Source organism: Chlamydotis macqueenii, chromosome 2 (genome assembly GCF_036417535.1).
Source record: "Chlamydotis macqueenii isolate bChlMac1 chromosome 2, bChlMac1.mat, whole genome shotgun sequence".
Lineage (NCBI taxonomy): Eukaryota > Metazoa > Chordata > Aves > Otidiformes > Otididae > Chlamydotis > Chlamydotis macqueenii.
In genome coordinates, this window is record NC_141557.1 from 122,150,335 (window position 1) to 122,165,519 (window position 15,185).

The 15,185-nt window shown below is 36.0% G+C and overlaps 2 protein-coding genes across 3 annotated transcripts in view; one reads left to right on the forward strand and one right to left on the reverse strand.

Annotated features, from left to right (window-relative positions):
• The window catches only part of LOC104474368 (DGAT1/2-independent enzyme synthesizing storage lipids), a 688,180-nt gene that overhangs the window by 314,254 nt on the left and 358,741 nt on the right, over positions 1-15,185 (reverse strand). The window lies entirely within an intron of this gene.
• Positions 1-15,185, forward strand: part of RP1 (RP1 axonemal microtubule associated) — a 181,203-nt gene that overhangs the window by 114,294 nt on the left and 51,724 nt on the right. The window contains 6 exon segments of the mRNA XM_086742338.1: positions 2,091-2,301; positions 9,326-9,477; positions 11,145-11,223; positions 12,707-12,838; positions 13,333-13,514; positions 14,526-14,612. Of these exon segments, the coding sequence (XP_086598464.1) occupies positions 2,091-2,301; positions 9,326-9,477; positions 11,145-11,223; positions 12,707-12,838; positions 13,333-13,514; positions 14,526-14,612 (843 nt within the window).

The following is a 15,185-nucleotide window of genomic DNA, read 5'->3' on the forward strand; positions in this document are numbered from 1 at the left end:
GCATTCCAATGAAGAGGAAGTCAGGCAAAAATGCCAGGAGGCCTGCATGGATGAACAAGGAACTCCTGGACCAACTGAAAATCAAGAAGGAAGAGTACAGAAGGTGGAAGCAAGCACAGGTAGCCTGGGAGGATTACAGAGAGGTTGTCTGAGTGGCCTTGGAGGTAAGGCAGGCTAAAGCCCTGGTGGAATTGAATCTGGCCAGGTACGTAAAGGGCAACAAGAAAAGCTTCTATAGATATGTCAGGGATAAAAAGAAGTCCAGGGAGAATGCAGGCCCTCTCCAAAAGGAAAAAAAGGAGACCTAGTTACCCAGGACATGGAGAAGGTTGAGGTACTCATATGACTTTTTTTTGCCTCAGTTTTCACTGATGAGGGCTCTAGCCACATCACCCAAGTTGCAGAAGGCAAAAGCAGGGACTGGGAGAATGAAGAATTGCCCACTGTACCAGAAGAGCAGGTTCAGGAACATCTAAGGAATCTGAAGGTGCACAACTCCATGGGACTCAATGAGACGCATCTGTGGGTCCTGACAGATGAAGTTGCCAAGCTGCTGTCCATTGTATTTGAGAAGTCATGGCAGTCTGGCGAGGTCCCCAGTGACTGGAAAAGGGGTAACATAACCCCCATTTTCAAAAAGGGGAGCAAGGAAAACCTGCGGAACTACAGGCCAGTCAGTCTTACCTCTGTGCCTGGCAAGGTCATGGAGCAGATTCTCCTGGAAATCATGCTAAGACACATGGAATACAAGGACGTGACTGGTGACAGCCAACACAGCTTCACTAAGGGCAAATCGTGCCTGGCCAATTTTCTATGACAGGGTTACAGCATCAGTGGACAAGGGACAAGCCACTGACATAATCTATCTGGACTTGTGCAAGGCATTTGACACTGTCCCGCACGACATCCTTCTCTCTAAACTAGAGAGGCATGGATTTGACAGACAGACCACTCGGTGGATAAGGAGTTGGCTGGATGGCTGCACTCAGATAGTGGTTGTCAATGGCTCAGCGTCCAAATGGAGACCAGTGATGAGTGGTGTTCTTCAGGGGTCAGTATAGGGTCCGGCCCTGTTCAACATCTTTGTTGGCAATGTGGACAGTGGGATAGAGTGCACCCACAGCAAGTTGCCGACACCAGCAAGTTGTGTGGTGTGGTCAGGATGCTGGAGGGAAGGGATGCCATCCAGAGGGACCTTGACAGGCTGGAGAGGTGGGCTTGTGAGAACCTCATGAAGTTCAACAAGGCCAAGTGCAAAGTCCTGCACGTGGGTCAGGGCAATCCCAGGCTAAATATAGGCTGGGCAGAGAATGGATTGTGAGCAACCCTGAGGAGAAGGACTTGGGAGTGGTCAGTGTTTGAAATGAAAGCGCAGGGGAAAGAATATGAGAAGCAGAGAACAGGAGGAGGAAAAGACAACTTCAGTTTACTCCCTTCTTTTTCCATTACAGGGAAAAATTACTGGTTTAAAAACAATAATTATAGTTATCTAAGGCCTCCTCTACATTAAGTTACTTGAGCAATTGTACATCATAGAGATGCTGTACTATCTCAAATAGAACTAGAAGATTTTTTCTCAAGCAGGAATGCAGGAGGAAGATTTTATTGGACAACTTCTATATGAAAACATTATATAGGGTCAATATGGAGGATCTCTTGGATGTTTTTTCAAATTGGATTAATTCTCCTTCAAATTTATAGTTAATTGCACCACTTTTATATTACAAGTTGTAAGAAATATTTCTAATTGTGTTTGAAATTTTTAGAATTGGTTAACGCTTCTGTGTCTGCAAATAGTCTATTGAACCAGTGTAATACATATGAACACTGTGCCTTATTCTATGTACAAATTTTAGCAATGACTGCCATCACTCGTTCCCTGATATCAAACCTCAAGTGTTCCATCTCCTCATTCACATTAGTAAATCAATTTTGTACTGATTAGAAAGGGGAAAAATAGCAGCAGTTATAAATTGGCCCCAATTCTTTAACTACTGAAGTTTGTTCAACTGTCACATACAGCTGTCAAGTACATTTGATTTGGCAATATTAGAATGAGATCCATTCATCTTCTTTTTTGCCTCACATAGGATGAACTGGCAGATATCGGCTCAATATACAAAGTTCAGGTAACTGGCCCACATAGCGAGCTAAAACAGCCATGGCACTTAGATTTACTGCATATGAAGCACACAGGCACAAAGGAAGAGATGTATTTAGTTTTTGACTGCTGGTTCAACCCTAATGAAGACAAATGTGTGGAACTGCCAGCTCTCTATGCAGATCAGGAGCCTTTGCCCGGTAAGCTATGTCCTTTTTCGTTACTGGGGTCAGGATCTGTCACTGAAATACCAGTATATCTCTTCTGGGCCTAAAATATTGTGCGAGGATTTCCACAATAATTTGATATTAAGGAATATGACGGGTTTGCACATGCATTTATCACAAAAGAAAGCTGAGAAAATGAGTATCAGGATTATGACAGATGCTATAACTGCAGGCACCAAACATAGGATTTGGCTTCTTTCGTGTTAGATGATGTTCCACTTTTAGCTCTTGATTATTTATTATTTCTTCAAATTAATGCTATGTTAGCTGAAGATGTGTACAAAATATCATCTACTATGTGCTATTACCTGACTCTTCCTATTCACAAAGAAATGTATGTGACATAGAAACATAGTATTTTTTTTTTAAGAATAAAACAATTGCAAAGACCTCCTACAAAACAGAGCTAGAGTTTTTAAAATGTCTTACAATTAGCCAGCAAAGAGGTATCCAAGAATTTCAGTTGCGCTAGTGTTTTATTGATGTTGATGAGAAATTTATAGCACAGCAAGTAATATTCCATTGAAATATCGCATATTTCTGTGCTGTTAGTAACACATGTGAATTGTATGATGCCAGAGAGATAACAAAGTGATTTCTCCCAGCCCTCAGGAATATGGAAAGGAACAATCAATTGCATACAGATGACTTGATCACTAGCTATTTAAGAACAGGCTTCCCATCTATCCAACTCATTAGAATAAAGAGGATTGATGGAGATAGTAAAGATCATATATTGAAGCTTTTAGTGACAGTTAAGAGGTTTATTGCTAGAGGCTATAGTACAAAGAGTGTTCTACTTAAACAGAAACTAATAGAAAAAGATGGAAACAGCTCAGAAAAAGGAATAAAATATTCCATGTGAACTTTTGCACACTCTTCTCTAAGGAGGTTTTTCTAAATATTTCATCCTATTTAAAGTTGAAACTTGAACAAATAAAACACTGAAGACCTTTTAAATCTCTAGTTTTGTGTGGTTTACATTAGTAGCCTTGTATTCATTTAGTGAAGAAAAATATATTATTTTAGGGTTTTGATCTGTCAGATTCAAACTAACATTATATGTTTGATGTCATATATGCAAGATGTATAAAACTGAATATAGTAAATGTAGAGGTTGTTTAAAAGCTCTATTTCTCCAATTTATTTATGAATGATTGGGGAAAATTATAAGTATTTTGAATTATTTTCTGAATTCAAAATTGCTAGATATTTAACTACATATAAAAAATCTAGAAATTCAAGCCAAATACAATTATAGAATGCACCCCTCAAAGCCTCTATTATGCTAAAAACAAATGGAGATACTGTCAGACAGCATTATCTTGAATTGTAAAGCAATTCAGTTTTGCAATATACTGGAGAGTTAAGGTATTTTTCTTTTTTTCTAGGAAAAAGATATGTATACACTCTCCCTCAAAAACTATTCCATAGATGGGTAGTATCCACTAACCTAGGAAGTTTCTTACAAACCATTTTGTGGAGTCCAGTGATCTACAATTGGAAGTATTAATACCAGTTTTATTCTTTATAGCTCCAACACTAATACAGTCTAAAATTTTTGTCAGACTCTTCCTTGTATTCCAGTTTGATTACTAGAGAAAAAAAAAATGACTTCAATATATTTGCTGTCATTATTTCTTTGAAAGAGACATCCATTTATGGAGATGTCTTTAATGAATGTCTTGACAGAATAAATTCAAATAAAGAAAAAAGAACAATTTTGAACAATATCAATCATTGCTATCCCCAGAAAAAGCAAACAGGTATATAATTTTATTGAAAGCAAAGTAAATGCTAAAAACTAAGCATCCAAATAAACAGTAACTTTTATCAGTAATGTCAATTGCCTGGTGGTAATGAAGGCCATATGAAAGTAATTACTTCTATTCTAAACTAAGTGCTTCCATAAGATTTAGCAAGGCAAAAATACTTATCTATGCTAATTTGGAATCTTCACGAAAATTGTAATTCCTTTATTAAAAGCAGTGGCCACTCTCAATTCTTTCCTGCATCTACAAACACATTTGCTCCATTTTTTCACCTGTTTCTGAGCTCTAATGTATCCTCTGTCCATGTCTCCTGCATATCCCACCTCCTCTGGTGGGGTGTGAGGATGATTTTTCATGCCCAATAAATCCCATAATGTTTATCAGCTATCATTTAATCTATTCTTAATAATTTAAAACAGACAAATGAACAAAAATGAAGCAAAATTTAAAAGTGAACCTCTGAAATAGCTTTTTCTTCTACCTGTAGAAATATTTCTTCTTAAAAGTGAGTGCCCAAGCCCAGACTATAGGTAAGTCCCCAGATACAATTATATTAAAAAAAAAATGTTGAATGAGAAAGTACTTGTAATTGACAGCATTGCTCATGTTTGATAATGAGAAGTAAACCAAGAGTTTTCCTAGACTGAGGCCCTGGTGTATCTCATCCCTTTCTTCAAGGCAGTTAAATATGCACTGCCAGCTGAAAGACAGCATAGCTGTGTTAAAGTCAGTGTAGTGCTGGAGATCCAGACAGCTGAAAGTATGTGAGCTGTCCAGGTAACTCTTTGGCATTTAGCCAATGGCATTTTTGCTTTCAGAGGAGTTAGATATGAAGGTAAGTCTCTGTGTTATTCATCTAGAGTGTGGCCTTGCCTATATACATTGGTCATATAGGCACATTCATTGAAGTCAAGATATTCAAGTGGCATAAACTGATTTGCTCCAGTGTCTTGAGCATATTATCTTTGTGGCTGTATCAGCTGAGGATCTGAATCTTTGATTTCACAGAAAGGGTGATTTTCAATTTTTGAGACTTATGTGATAAATTAACAATATTAGGCATCAAATTTAGTTTTCCAATTTTTTTTTTTTTGCTATTGAACCAAGTGGACATTTAAAAAGTATCCCTGCCACCTCTACTCACCTTTGATTCTTAGTTGTCTAATACTAATTGAAAACCAAAATTTATTCAATGGGGAATTATAACAATAACTTCTGGAATACTCATTCCCCATATTGTCTTTTTCTATTTATTTTACTATTTTTTAGAGTAGAATTTTTGCAGAAGCATATGGAAAATAAGTCTCCATCAGCTACATCCAACACTTCTAAAATACAGCACCCTATCCTGCCCCATTTGCATTCTCATCTCAATCATCTTTTATTTCCATGGAGAACCTGGTAAGCTACAGGGGACAACAGTAAGGAAAAGGTCTTGAGAGCTCCAGCAGGAAAGGAGTTAATTTGATAGTTCACTTCCTCCTCCATGGCTTTTCTTACCATTTTCCCCCCTATTGGAAAAATTATCTGCATTGCTTGACTTCATTACAAAGTTAAACTCAAAATGGTGTAAAAGGTTTAATTATACCTCTGACATGCAGAAAGGATCATTTAAACTGTTCACCTTTGAGAGCCTATTCAGAGTTGTATGGGCAAATGCTACTAAATTATCACAATGAATGATGTTTGCACACATAGTAAATTCAACAACAACAAAAAACCAAATTCAAAGCAACACTTTCCGTCCTATCTTTAATTAATGTTTTTTTCCCCTTTTCAATGAGCATTAGGTGATCACTTTCAGGTTTGCACTATATTGGCTTACATCTGAAACAGAGCTTTTATAAACAAGATTGGGAAAAGACAAAGAATGGCAAGGTTGAACAGAACATCTTATTTTAGTAGATTGTTGTTGTTGAGGTATGTTCACCTGGTAGTGAGAATGGTCCCAGTCTCACCCGAAGAACTTTTATCCTATTTCCCAGCATCTCTTTTGTGTTATGTCTTCCGTCGTAGGCATTACTTTGCATATTTTTATTTCACTTATATAGTGGAAGTCCTTTCAGTGGTCCAAAACCTTTGAACATTAATGGGAAATATTTGCTGTGACTGCACTTATCGTTAAATTATGTGTCAATAGACTCAGCTGATAATACTAACTCAGGAAAAACATTAGATATATTTCTAATTTTCAGTGTGTATCTCATTTGACTTGCAAGGCAACACTCTAGATGAATAACACAGAGACTTACCTTCATATCTAACTCCTCTGAAAGCAAAAATGCCATTGGCTAAATGAGTTACCTGGACAGCTCACGTACTTTCAGCTGTCTGGATCTCCAGCAAGAGCAAGTCTGTGTCACTACACTGACTTTAACACAGCTATGCTGTCTTTCAGCTGGCAGTGCATATTTAACTGCCTTGAAGAAAGGGATGAGATACACCAGGGCCTCAGTCTAGGAAAACTCTTGGTTTACTTCTCATTATCAAACATGAGCAATGCTGTCAATTACAAGTACTTTCCCAGCTCTTAGTTTAAATGATTTAAAAACAAAATCCCAGGGGAAGTCTCTAAAGTAAAGTAAATAGTGCAGCAGTGAAATAAAGTTACTTTTTAGAAAATAAGTTTTCTCAGATGTCATCCCCATGTAGTAAAAGATGAAGAGAAATAAAGATATTTCAGAAGTTTATTGCAATGGGTGCACCTTTATTAGCAGCCTGATACAGCCCTTATTATTTAATGAATCCTTTTAGGTATTAATTTTTCAATCAGTATGTAAACCCACCCTTTAGGATCCTTGTTCCTGTGATGCAACCTCTTTATTTTAGACATCTAAAGAAATAGGCATAAACGATGTCACAATATTTGAATTCAGGCCTTTTGTTATAGCACTCAATATGAATACCACCAACTTGTGAAAAGAGCTGCAAGAAAAGCTTAAAAATAAATATCCTCAGAACACTTTTTTTTCCTCCCTGTTTTCCTATCACCTACACATGAAAATAAATGACAGCTTTAGCTTCTGGGTTCTAACAATCGTTGTCAAACCTATCAGAAATTTCTCATAATTATATCTTTTTAAAGGATGTACAGTTTGGCTAAATTGGGCCATTTCTATCTTGAAATAAATTTGATTCAGGAAGCAATCTGTACTGAAAATATGAGATGTTTCCAAGATCTATACTCAGATATTTGTGTATCTTGTGATGTATTTTAGACTGAAACATGTATTTCAGACTTGAATAATGTGTATTTCAGTGCTCTCTGGCTTGTATTGTTAATTGTGAGACTAAATGGGCTTCTTATTTGCTCCTCGATGTCATGTCTGTCTAAAGAACCATTTCCTTTCTTTACACCCATGCATTTCCTGGGAAAGGAGACATACAGCCAGTCAGGTCCCAGGTAGGAGCAAGTAGCAGAGTGAGGCTGAAAGACTTTCTCAAGCACGAAACTGTCACATAGTCTAGATGTTGTCTATATCTGCTTTACTGTGCCAGTGAGGAAGACTGTGGGAGTTGGGGCAGTTTGGAGTAGTCAAAGATAGCTCAGTAACTGCAAAATGTTGGATTTTAAGGGTGCTCAGTCCTTAAAAAAACAAATCAGTCTTAAAGCTTGTGACAAAAAAAGTTCAGGAGATAATATATGCATTCTTGAATACATTCTTGTTACGTGTACATTGCTTATTACTCACATGCCAAAAGTGACTTTGCATTTTACAGTGGATAAAAATGGTTTCCTCCTTCTGAAAAATATTAGAAAGATGTGTTTTACAAACCTGGTTTTCTGTAAGACAATAGCTTTTTTCTTAGGCCAAAGTAATTATGCTTGCGGTTGGAAACAGAGGAACGTTCAGACCATCTAATTTTAGATTCCTAACTTTTAGTGTCTGTCTCTAGAATATATGGGAACCTATCACAGGTGTTTTGTACAGCACTTGCTTTTCCCTGCTGACTACGTAAGGATCATATTCTTAATATAGCCACCAAAGTTATATTCATGAAGTGACACCACCAGCATTATACAAATGAGCACGGATTTATTATTTGTAATTTGAGTAAGAGCAAACTTACAACACGAGGCGGAAAAAAAACGAATTCTTCTTATTTTTCCTGGGCTCCTTGTTAAAATGATGCAAATAACCGTTAATATTGAGATTGTGACCTGCTTCTGTTTAAGTATTTACTTGTTCCTTGTTTCCATGATAAACTCATAGGCTAAAATAGGTCATTTTAAAAATGAAAATAGGAGTTTTCCATGAAGTTTCTTTGGAATTAATGCAATCTAGTCTCATCTGCATCACTCCCCTGTATATTGTGTCAAAAAGAGGCGAGGAAGCAGAAGGGCCATGCAGTGGCCATGGGTTTCTCTTCTAATTGCTATACTATGACCGCAGCCGAAAAAATCAGGAATACTTTCCCTTAAACGCGGATTTCGCTTAGCTGATCTGTATTTGTGGGTTATTATACAGTACATGGGAGGCTGTATAATGACATCAGCCTGCAAACTGGAAGCTGATACAAAGTATGAAGAGGTTTTTCTCTTTATATATTAAAGCTGATGAAAGAACTTTTAATTCATTATTTCTGTTTCACTTTAATGTGTTTTAACTTCAAGAACAGTGTAATAGTCTTAGGGTCTGACTAGTGACAAAGCTTGATACTCCTAATGTGTTCATTCATTGGGAGATAATTACAGGAGTTTAAAGCTTAAGTCAATCAGGTCCCAGCTTTCTTCTAAGCCACTTTATAAGTTTAAGTTCCCATTTTGTTTCAAGGAGAAAATGATACACATAGAGGGAAGGAAGGAACAAAGAAATATGAGTAAATAGAGAGCAGAACTTTGACTTTCCATAGAGCATATAAACATGAAGTATTTCTTAGAAAGGGATTCCCTACCTTAGGGGAAGGAGGCAGTACATAGGAGATCCTGTGCCCCAAGCAGCAGCCAGTAGCGCTGATTTTCTGGGATTGGTGTCGGAACAGAACAAATCTGTATTTTGTGGATTGCTGAACAGGGAGTTATGCAGCAGGTGTGTGTTTTGGTTATGTATGTTACCGGCACTGCAGAAACCTGTGCTCCCTGATCTGTGGCACAGTATGGGATTCAGATCAAATGTGCAATGGTTTCTACCAGGGATTGCTCTATAATGCAAGTGTTGGGCAGGAAGTCAAGGAGCATTTTCTCTCACTGACTTTTTGTTTTTGTTTGTGTATTTTTTTTGAAGTTGTGGAATATGCAATCCATTTGCACACAGGAGACTTGAAGAAAGCAGATGCCACTGGTGAGGCTTATCTTTGTATACAAGGAGAAAAGAGTGATTCGGGAAAACGATGGCTTAACTCAAGGAACGGCCTGATCACTTTTGCTAGAGGGCAGGTAAAACAATAAGGAAAAAATGTAACTGGATCTGTGACAGTATTTTTGTGAAAATTTATATTTACATAAAGCCTTTCATGGACAGAGTATCAAAAATACTAATGTTTTCTATTCCATATAGACGTAATTTTCTCTTGTAACTAAGAGGTGATTGTCTCTGTAGGTAATATGTTGCTTTTAAGCATTATCAGCATTGTGCAGCATTGAAACAGTTAAGTTGATGAAATAACTTTGAGTTGGACTAAGTATGTGCTGAAAGTTCTATTTTAATATTACAGACTTTTAAGGCCAGAGAGGCATTAGTGCTTTCTTAAAATATGCCTGATTGATTGATAGAATTGATAACATTTCTGTAGGATATCTTACCTTTACACTTGCTTTAGATAATGACCTTTTCTTGTTAACTTTCCTGAACACTCATGTCAGTGTTCCAAGCAGAGTTTTATTTTTTCATGTTTCCAATTCTTTTACCCACTTACTGCTTTAAAACAGGGTAAATATATTCTTGCTTTTTGAGGCTTAAAGGGCTTTTCCTAGAAGAGTAGTTCCTGGAGTAGTTATTGGCATAAGAACAAAATAACTAAACCAAATTTCAGATCAAAAGCAAGTGTCTAGCTTATACTTTACTAGACCCTACTGTTTGCTCTGAGTTTAGGTTTGGAAGATTTTTAAATTTTTGTTTTAAGGGAATCATAAAATCATTGGAAAGTACATAGGAATCTTATTTTGAGGAAAGCGGGAGAGAGTATTTCATTGTTGCCAACCAAGCCAGATTAGTTTGTTCTCTGATGTAGAAATCTAGAGAAATCTGCTTGCAATATGCTTCACTTATTCTTTAAACATGCCTCTGTTTATTTCATCTGCTTTTCTTTTAACTTCTAAAGGTTCTAGAAGACACAATGTTTTTTGTATGAAAACCAAACTAAATCTTTGTTAATCATTATGTCCTCTATATTCCTGTATTTTCTTTCTTCATTTTGGAAGAGAATATGTGTGCCCAATATCATGTTTGTCAAGAACTGTTCAAACTACTAGCTCAGACTTCACAAAATAAATCTAAAATAATAATGATAGTATAGTGGGTCTCATCTGACTTTAAGCAATACTGTAGGAAATTTTATTGATTAAACTTTTTGGTGATATAGATAATAGTTATATATATTATATATTAAAGATGATACCTTAGAGAAATCTGAACAGAAAGATGGCTTGCTGCAATGGATAATGTATCAGTACAGACTAAAAGAGGGACTAATTCCTATTTCTTTCAAAAAACTGAACTGTCTTGAGCTTTTTTTTTAATTCTTTATTTTGTAAGAACGTATGCTACATTTTCTTTAAGAATAAAACTTGTAAAGAAAAGTACTAGAAACGAGCATTTTATTGCTAGTGAGTGTATCTGATGTTTCCAAAATTAATTGCTATTAAATACAGCAGTATTTTGAAAGTTGTAATTCATAATATTAACTGGATCAGAAAATATCAGTTATAGAATGTAATGTTTAACGATGAACTCAAAGACAATGGAATGGCATAAATGAGATAAATTTGCTTCCATTGAGATACAAAACAATGACCTGACACACAAGGCTAAACTGATAAATATGAAATAGCAGAAACATATTAAGTTTAAGTGAAATATAATTTTGATTATTTTCATTTTGCAGGTGGATGTTTTCAAAATCAAAGCAGTATACTTTGGCAAGTTGAACCAAGTTCTTGTTGGATTTAAGAGTCCCAAAAAAGGTCAGCAATTTTTTTCAGTTAATGTATGGTAATAATAATGAAGATTATCAGATTTAGGAGATCCTAGAACTTGAGAAACATTTTAAATTTAAGATTAAAAATCACAAGTGTTTTTTAAAAAGTTCTAGAAAATTTGAAATTGCTTTTCATTTTCTACTGTTTATTATTTCTGTTAGACTATACACGTCAACTATCCAGCTTAGTTTTACTAAAATGTGTAAAGGATTCTTAGAAAATATTGTGACAATGTAAAATGGTAAAATTATATGTGAAACTTTTCTCCATAAAAGTTACTATGTATTTATAAGTACAATAAACAAAGCATTTTTTTTTCAGGAAGCAATATAACATCATGCTTTTGCAATTTTTGACATTTTTTCTTCCTCTCTGTTTTTAGATGATGGACATTTTCATTTTAAAAGATAATTTATTTTCAAAACTAAATGCTTTTAGGTAAAGATAAGAACAGAAAATCAGTTCATCAGATTGGGAAGTGGAATGTGGAACATGGAAGAAAAGCTGTTCTGGCCTCATAGCTTTTTTTTCTTCCAACCCATGAGAAATACATTCTTTTTAAAAGTATTCTGCATATGTGAGGTTGAATGGCAGATAAAAAAGTCTGCACTTCCTGCAGCATTTTTTCTTGTCCTCCTTCTGACTCCACAGCAGCTGTTGGAATTGAAAAGAAAATTACTTCTTAAAAATAAATAGCAACAGCAAGAAGCATCATGAACTGATATTTTCTTCAATACTTTGGCTACAATTATGGCTTATTGTTTTTTTTAGAAGGAACAGAGCATAGATTCTACAGATATCCTACTTCTGCTGATAATGTTGATAATGGAGATAAGATTGTTCCAGAGCATGATAAGCTGAGTCTCTTGTTCTTTTATCTTTATCAGAAAAACAAGATTATAAGATGACTGTGGGACTCAGACATCTGAGTCTTCAAATGCTTTGTTTCCAGAGAATCAACAAAATGTTTTCAATCAAGAGAAAACCTTCAGCTGAAGTTTGTGCTTTATTAGATAGCATAGAACCTCACCAGAAAGAAAGTTGTATGTTGAGTGGATTTTCTGATGGCTGGTGTGGTAGAAATCCGGATCCTTTTTTCCTTTAGGACATTGATAATATCATTTCGTATGGGGGACTTCTTGTGTCTAGAGATCTCACGCAGAAGCCTTTCCATCCTTTGGGATGCTAATAGACCATTAAATCAAATCTATCACTATGTTTAATTTCACAAGATCTGTAAAAACTTTAAGACGTCTTCACTTTGTCAAATATTTTGGAGTGTAGGGGAACAGATAGAAACACATAAACACAAAGCCAATGTATTTTCAGAAGTCCTATTTCCTTAAGAAATCTGACAAAAGAAAACATTTTATTGATTTTCTAAAGGTAAAAACTTATGACTGCATACATAGAACATTTTGTTACTTAAAAGGTATAAATTAATAATGTCCTGCTTATTTTCAATCAGATGAGTGGTTCTTGGAAAAAATTGTTATAAAAGAAGTCCTCTACCCTTTTTCTGCACATGTTTTTGTTCACAATGACTGGATCAATAAATGCTCCAAGAAAGATTTTGTAGAAGTGGTGATCCCACTCAAAGGTAATACCAGCAGAAATGCCCTTAATTTTCATGAATCACTACTGCATGGCAGAGCAGAATAGAACCAGTATAAGGCCACTTCACAATGTAGGCAGAACTGAGCATAGATACCCCAATGGTGACGGGCAGGGACCTGGACCAAGGTCAATTATGCCTTCTGTAAACAAGGAGGAAGGAACTTATGCTTGGGATGGAGAAGATTGAAATGGCAGTATTGAAAGAGTCTCCTCTGTCAGCACATATCCTGTCCTTGGAACAATATAGAGAAGATAGGCATGGCTCCTGTATGAGCGTGACATGGATTCATGAAGCAGCTGGCCTGGTTTTCTACACCTCCACATGGCTAAAATGAGTAAAGAGGAGTTTGTGGCTTTGTTACCTGACTTGCCTGTGATAGATCCAGCACTACCAGGCAATGTAATGTTGTATCTTTTGGCTTACACTGCCTTGTGACTTAGACACAGGCTTTGAATATGTGTTTGTTTTCATTGCAGAAACATCCATGACATCTCTTCTCACAAAAAATTTTGATACTGAAAGCAGAGGACGATGGCAAATGTGTGTGCACTGTACACAAGTACCAGAAGATGTTCCTGATATTCAAGTTTTTGTATTTGGAAGAAAAGGGAAATCCCCTGCACAGAAAGTTCAGAACCTGAATGATAATTCATTTTTGGTGAGTTTCTGTTTTATTTCACACGAATCTTACCATATAATTTCAGTTAAGTATGTGAGGTTGTGTGGAGTGATTTTTTGTCTGTCAGAGTTAATGTTCATGTCTTAAATAAACAGCACTTGGAGAACTTCTCGCATGTGGGCTAATACATATCACTTAGGAAATCTCTCTTGAGCAAATGCCAACTTTGACATGAAAAGCCTCATTAACTTTGAATTAAGACTAGTAGGCCTTAACAGTAAGGCAATAAATAATGAAGCTATTCCATGCTCCCTTTATGTTCTTCTCAAGCCTCAGCTAATCTGTTTTCACTTCTTAAGAGCTCTATCTCCCTACAATAAGCTTAGGCCTGGGCAAATACAAATTCTGTAGTTTGCACATGAAGTTAATGGTAGCTTCTGAGCAGATCTGTGAGCCTGGGTCACCCGTTTCAAAAGGTTTTTATTCTTAAACATGGGAAAAAAAAATTATTACTCATCTTTTGCAAAAGGCAATATAAACATAACTTGCTTAACTGCTGCAAAATGAAAAGCTACAAGCAGACATATATGGTATGACTTACGGAAACGAGCCATACTTTCTTTTGATCACTAGAATAACTGAGAACAGAACCAATAGTCAGGGCTAAAAATCATCTTGAGCTCAAGATTTCAGTTCAAACTTGCGAATAAAGGTGTGATGGAGAGGAGGTAAGTCAGAAAGTGAAGAGAAAAGAACAGTAATGTGAATTTGTCTTGGAAATATAGAATCAGTCATGCATTTCCTTACTTTTCGTATGTTGGCCTAGGCTCTGCAGCCAATTCTCGTGGTTAAAAACAAACATAAAGTATGATACAAATCTAAGTCCAAATTAACTTGCAATCTTAAAGGGCCTTCCTCACCCTAACATTAATATCCTTGACTAGTGTTTTTACCTATTTTATTTATCTTTTTACCTAGGCTTAAAGTATGTCATCCAAATTGTTGTATACAACATATAGTTAATTTTTCTTTTCTTTGTTTTTGTAACAGTTGACTGTTGGTGATATTGGAGATATAACAAAAGTTTCCTTTGTGTTATCTAGTCCATGCTTGGGAAGAGGAATTAAACTTCACAAGGTATTCCAAATATGCTACATATAAACTTGTAATATTCCTTATAATATCTGTAAATATCTTTTGTTGAGAGACAGATTGTTAGCTTCACTTTGCACCACACTAGCAAGGCCGCACATCTTTTGGCTCAATTACATAGTATCTATAGATGATTGCCTACAGCTTTCAGATCTCTTTGTGGACAGATCTACCTTGTTTGTGCCTGCTGAAGCACACACAGCTATACCTATTCACTGATTCATTCTGCATAGTTTATCACGACATGGAAGGCAGTGTTTTCTGCTGATGTTAGGAAATGTTAATCCCTGTCTGGACATACCAACAGTCTCCTAACACAGAGCAACCTACTTGTGAAAACCAGTTAAGCCGATACTTTAGTATTCATTCATTACAACACAGACATCAATAAGCCTTAAATATCTGATTGTGGTTTAATATGTACTTAAGATGTCTCATAACAAGAGATGGAGAAATTATTTAATGCTGTCAATCTTATGGTTCAAGCAGATTTTAAGTGTATGCCTTTCACCAGAGTGAGTAGGAATTGAATAGAAAGGTGTTGGGCTTGTTAATACT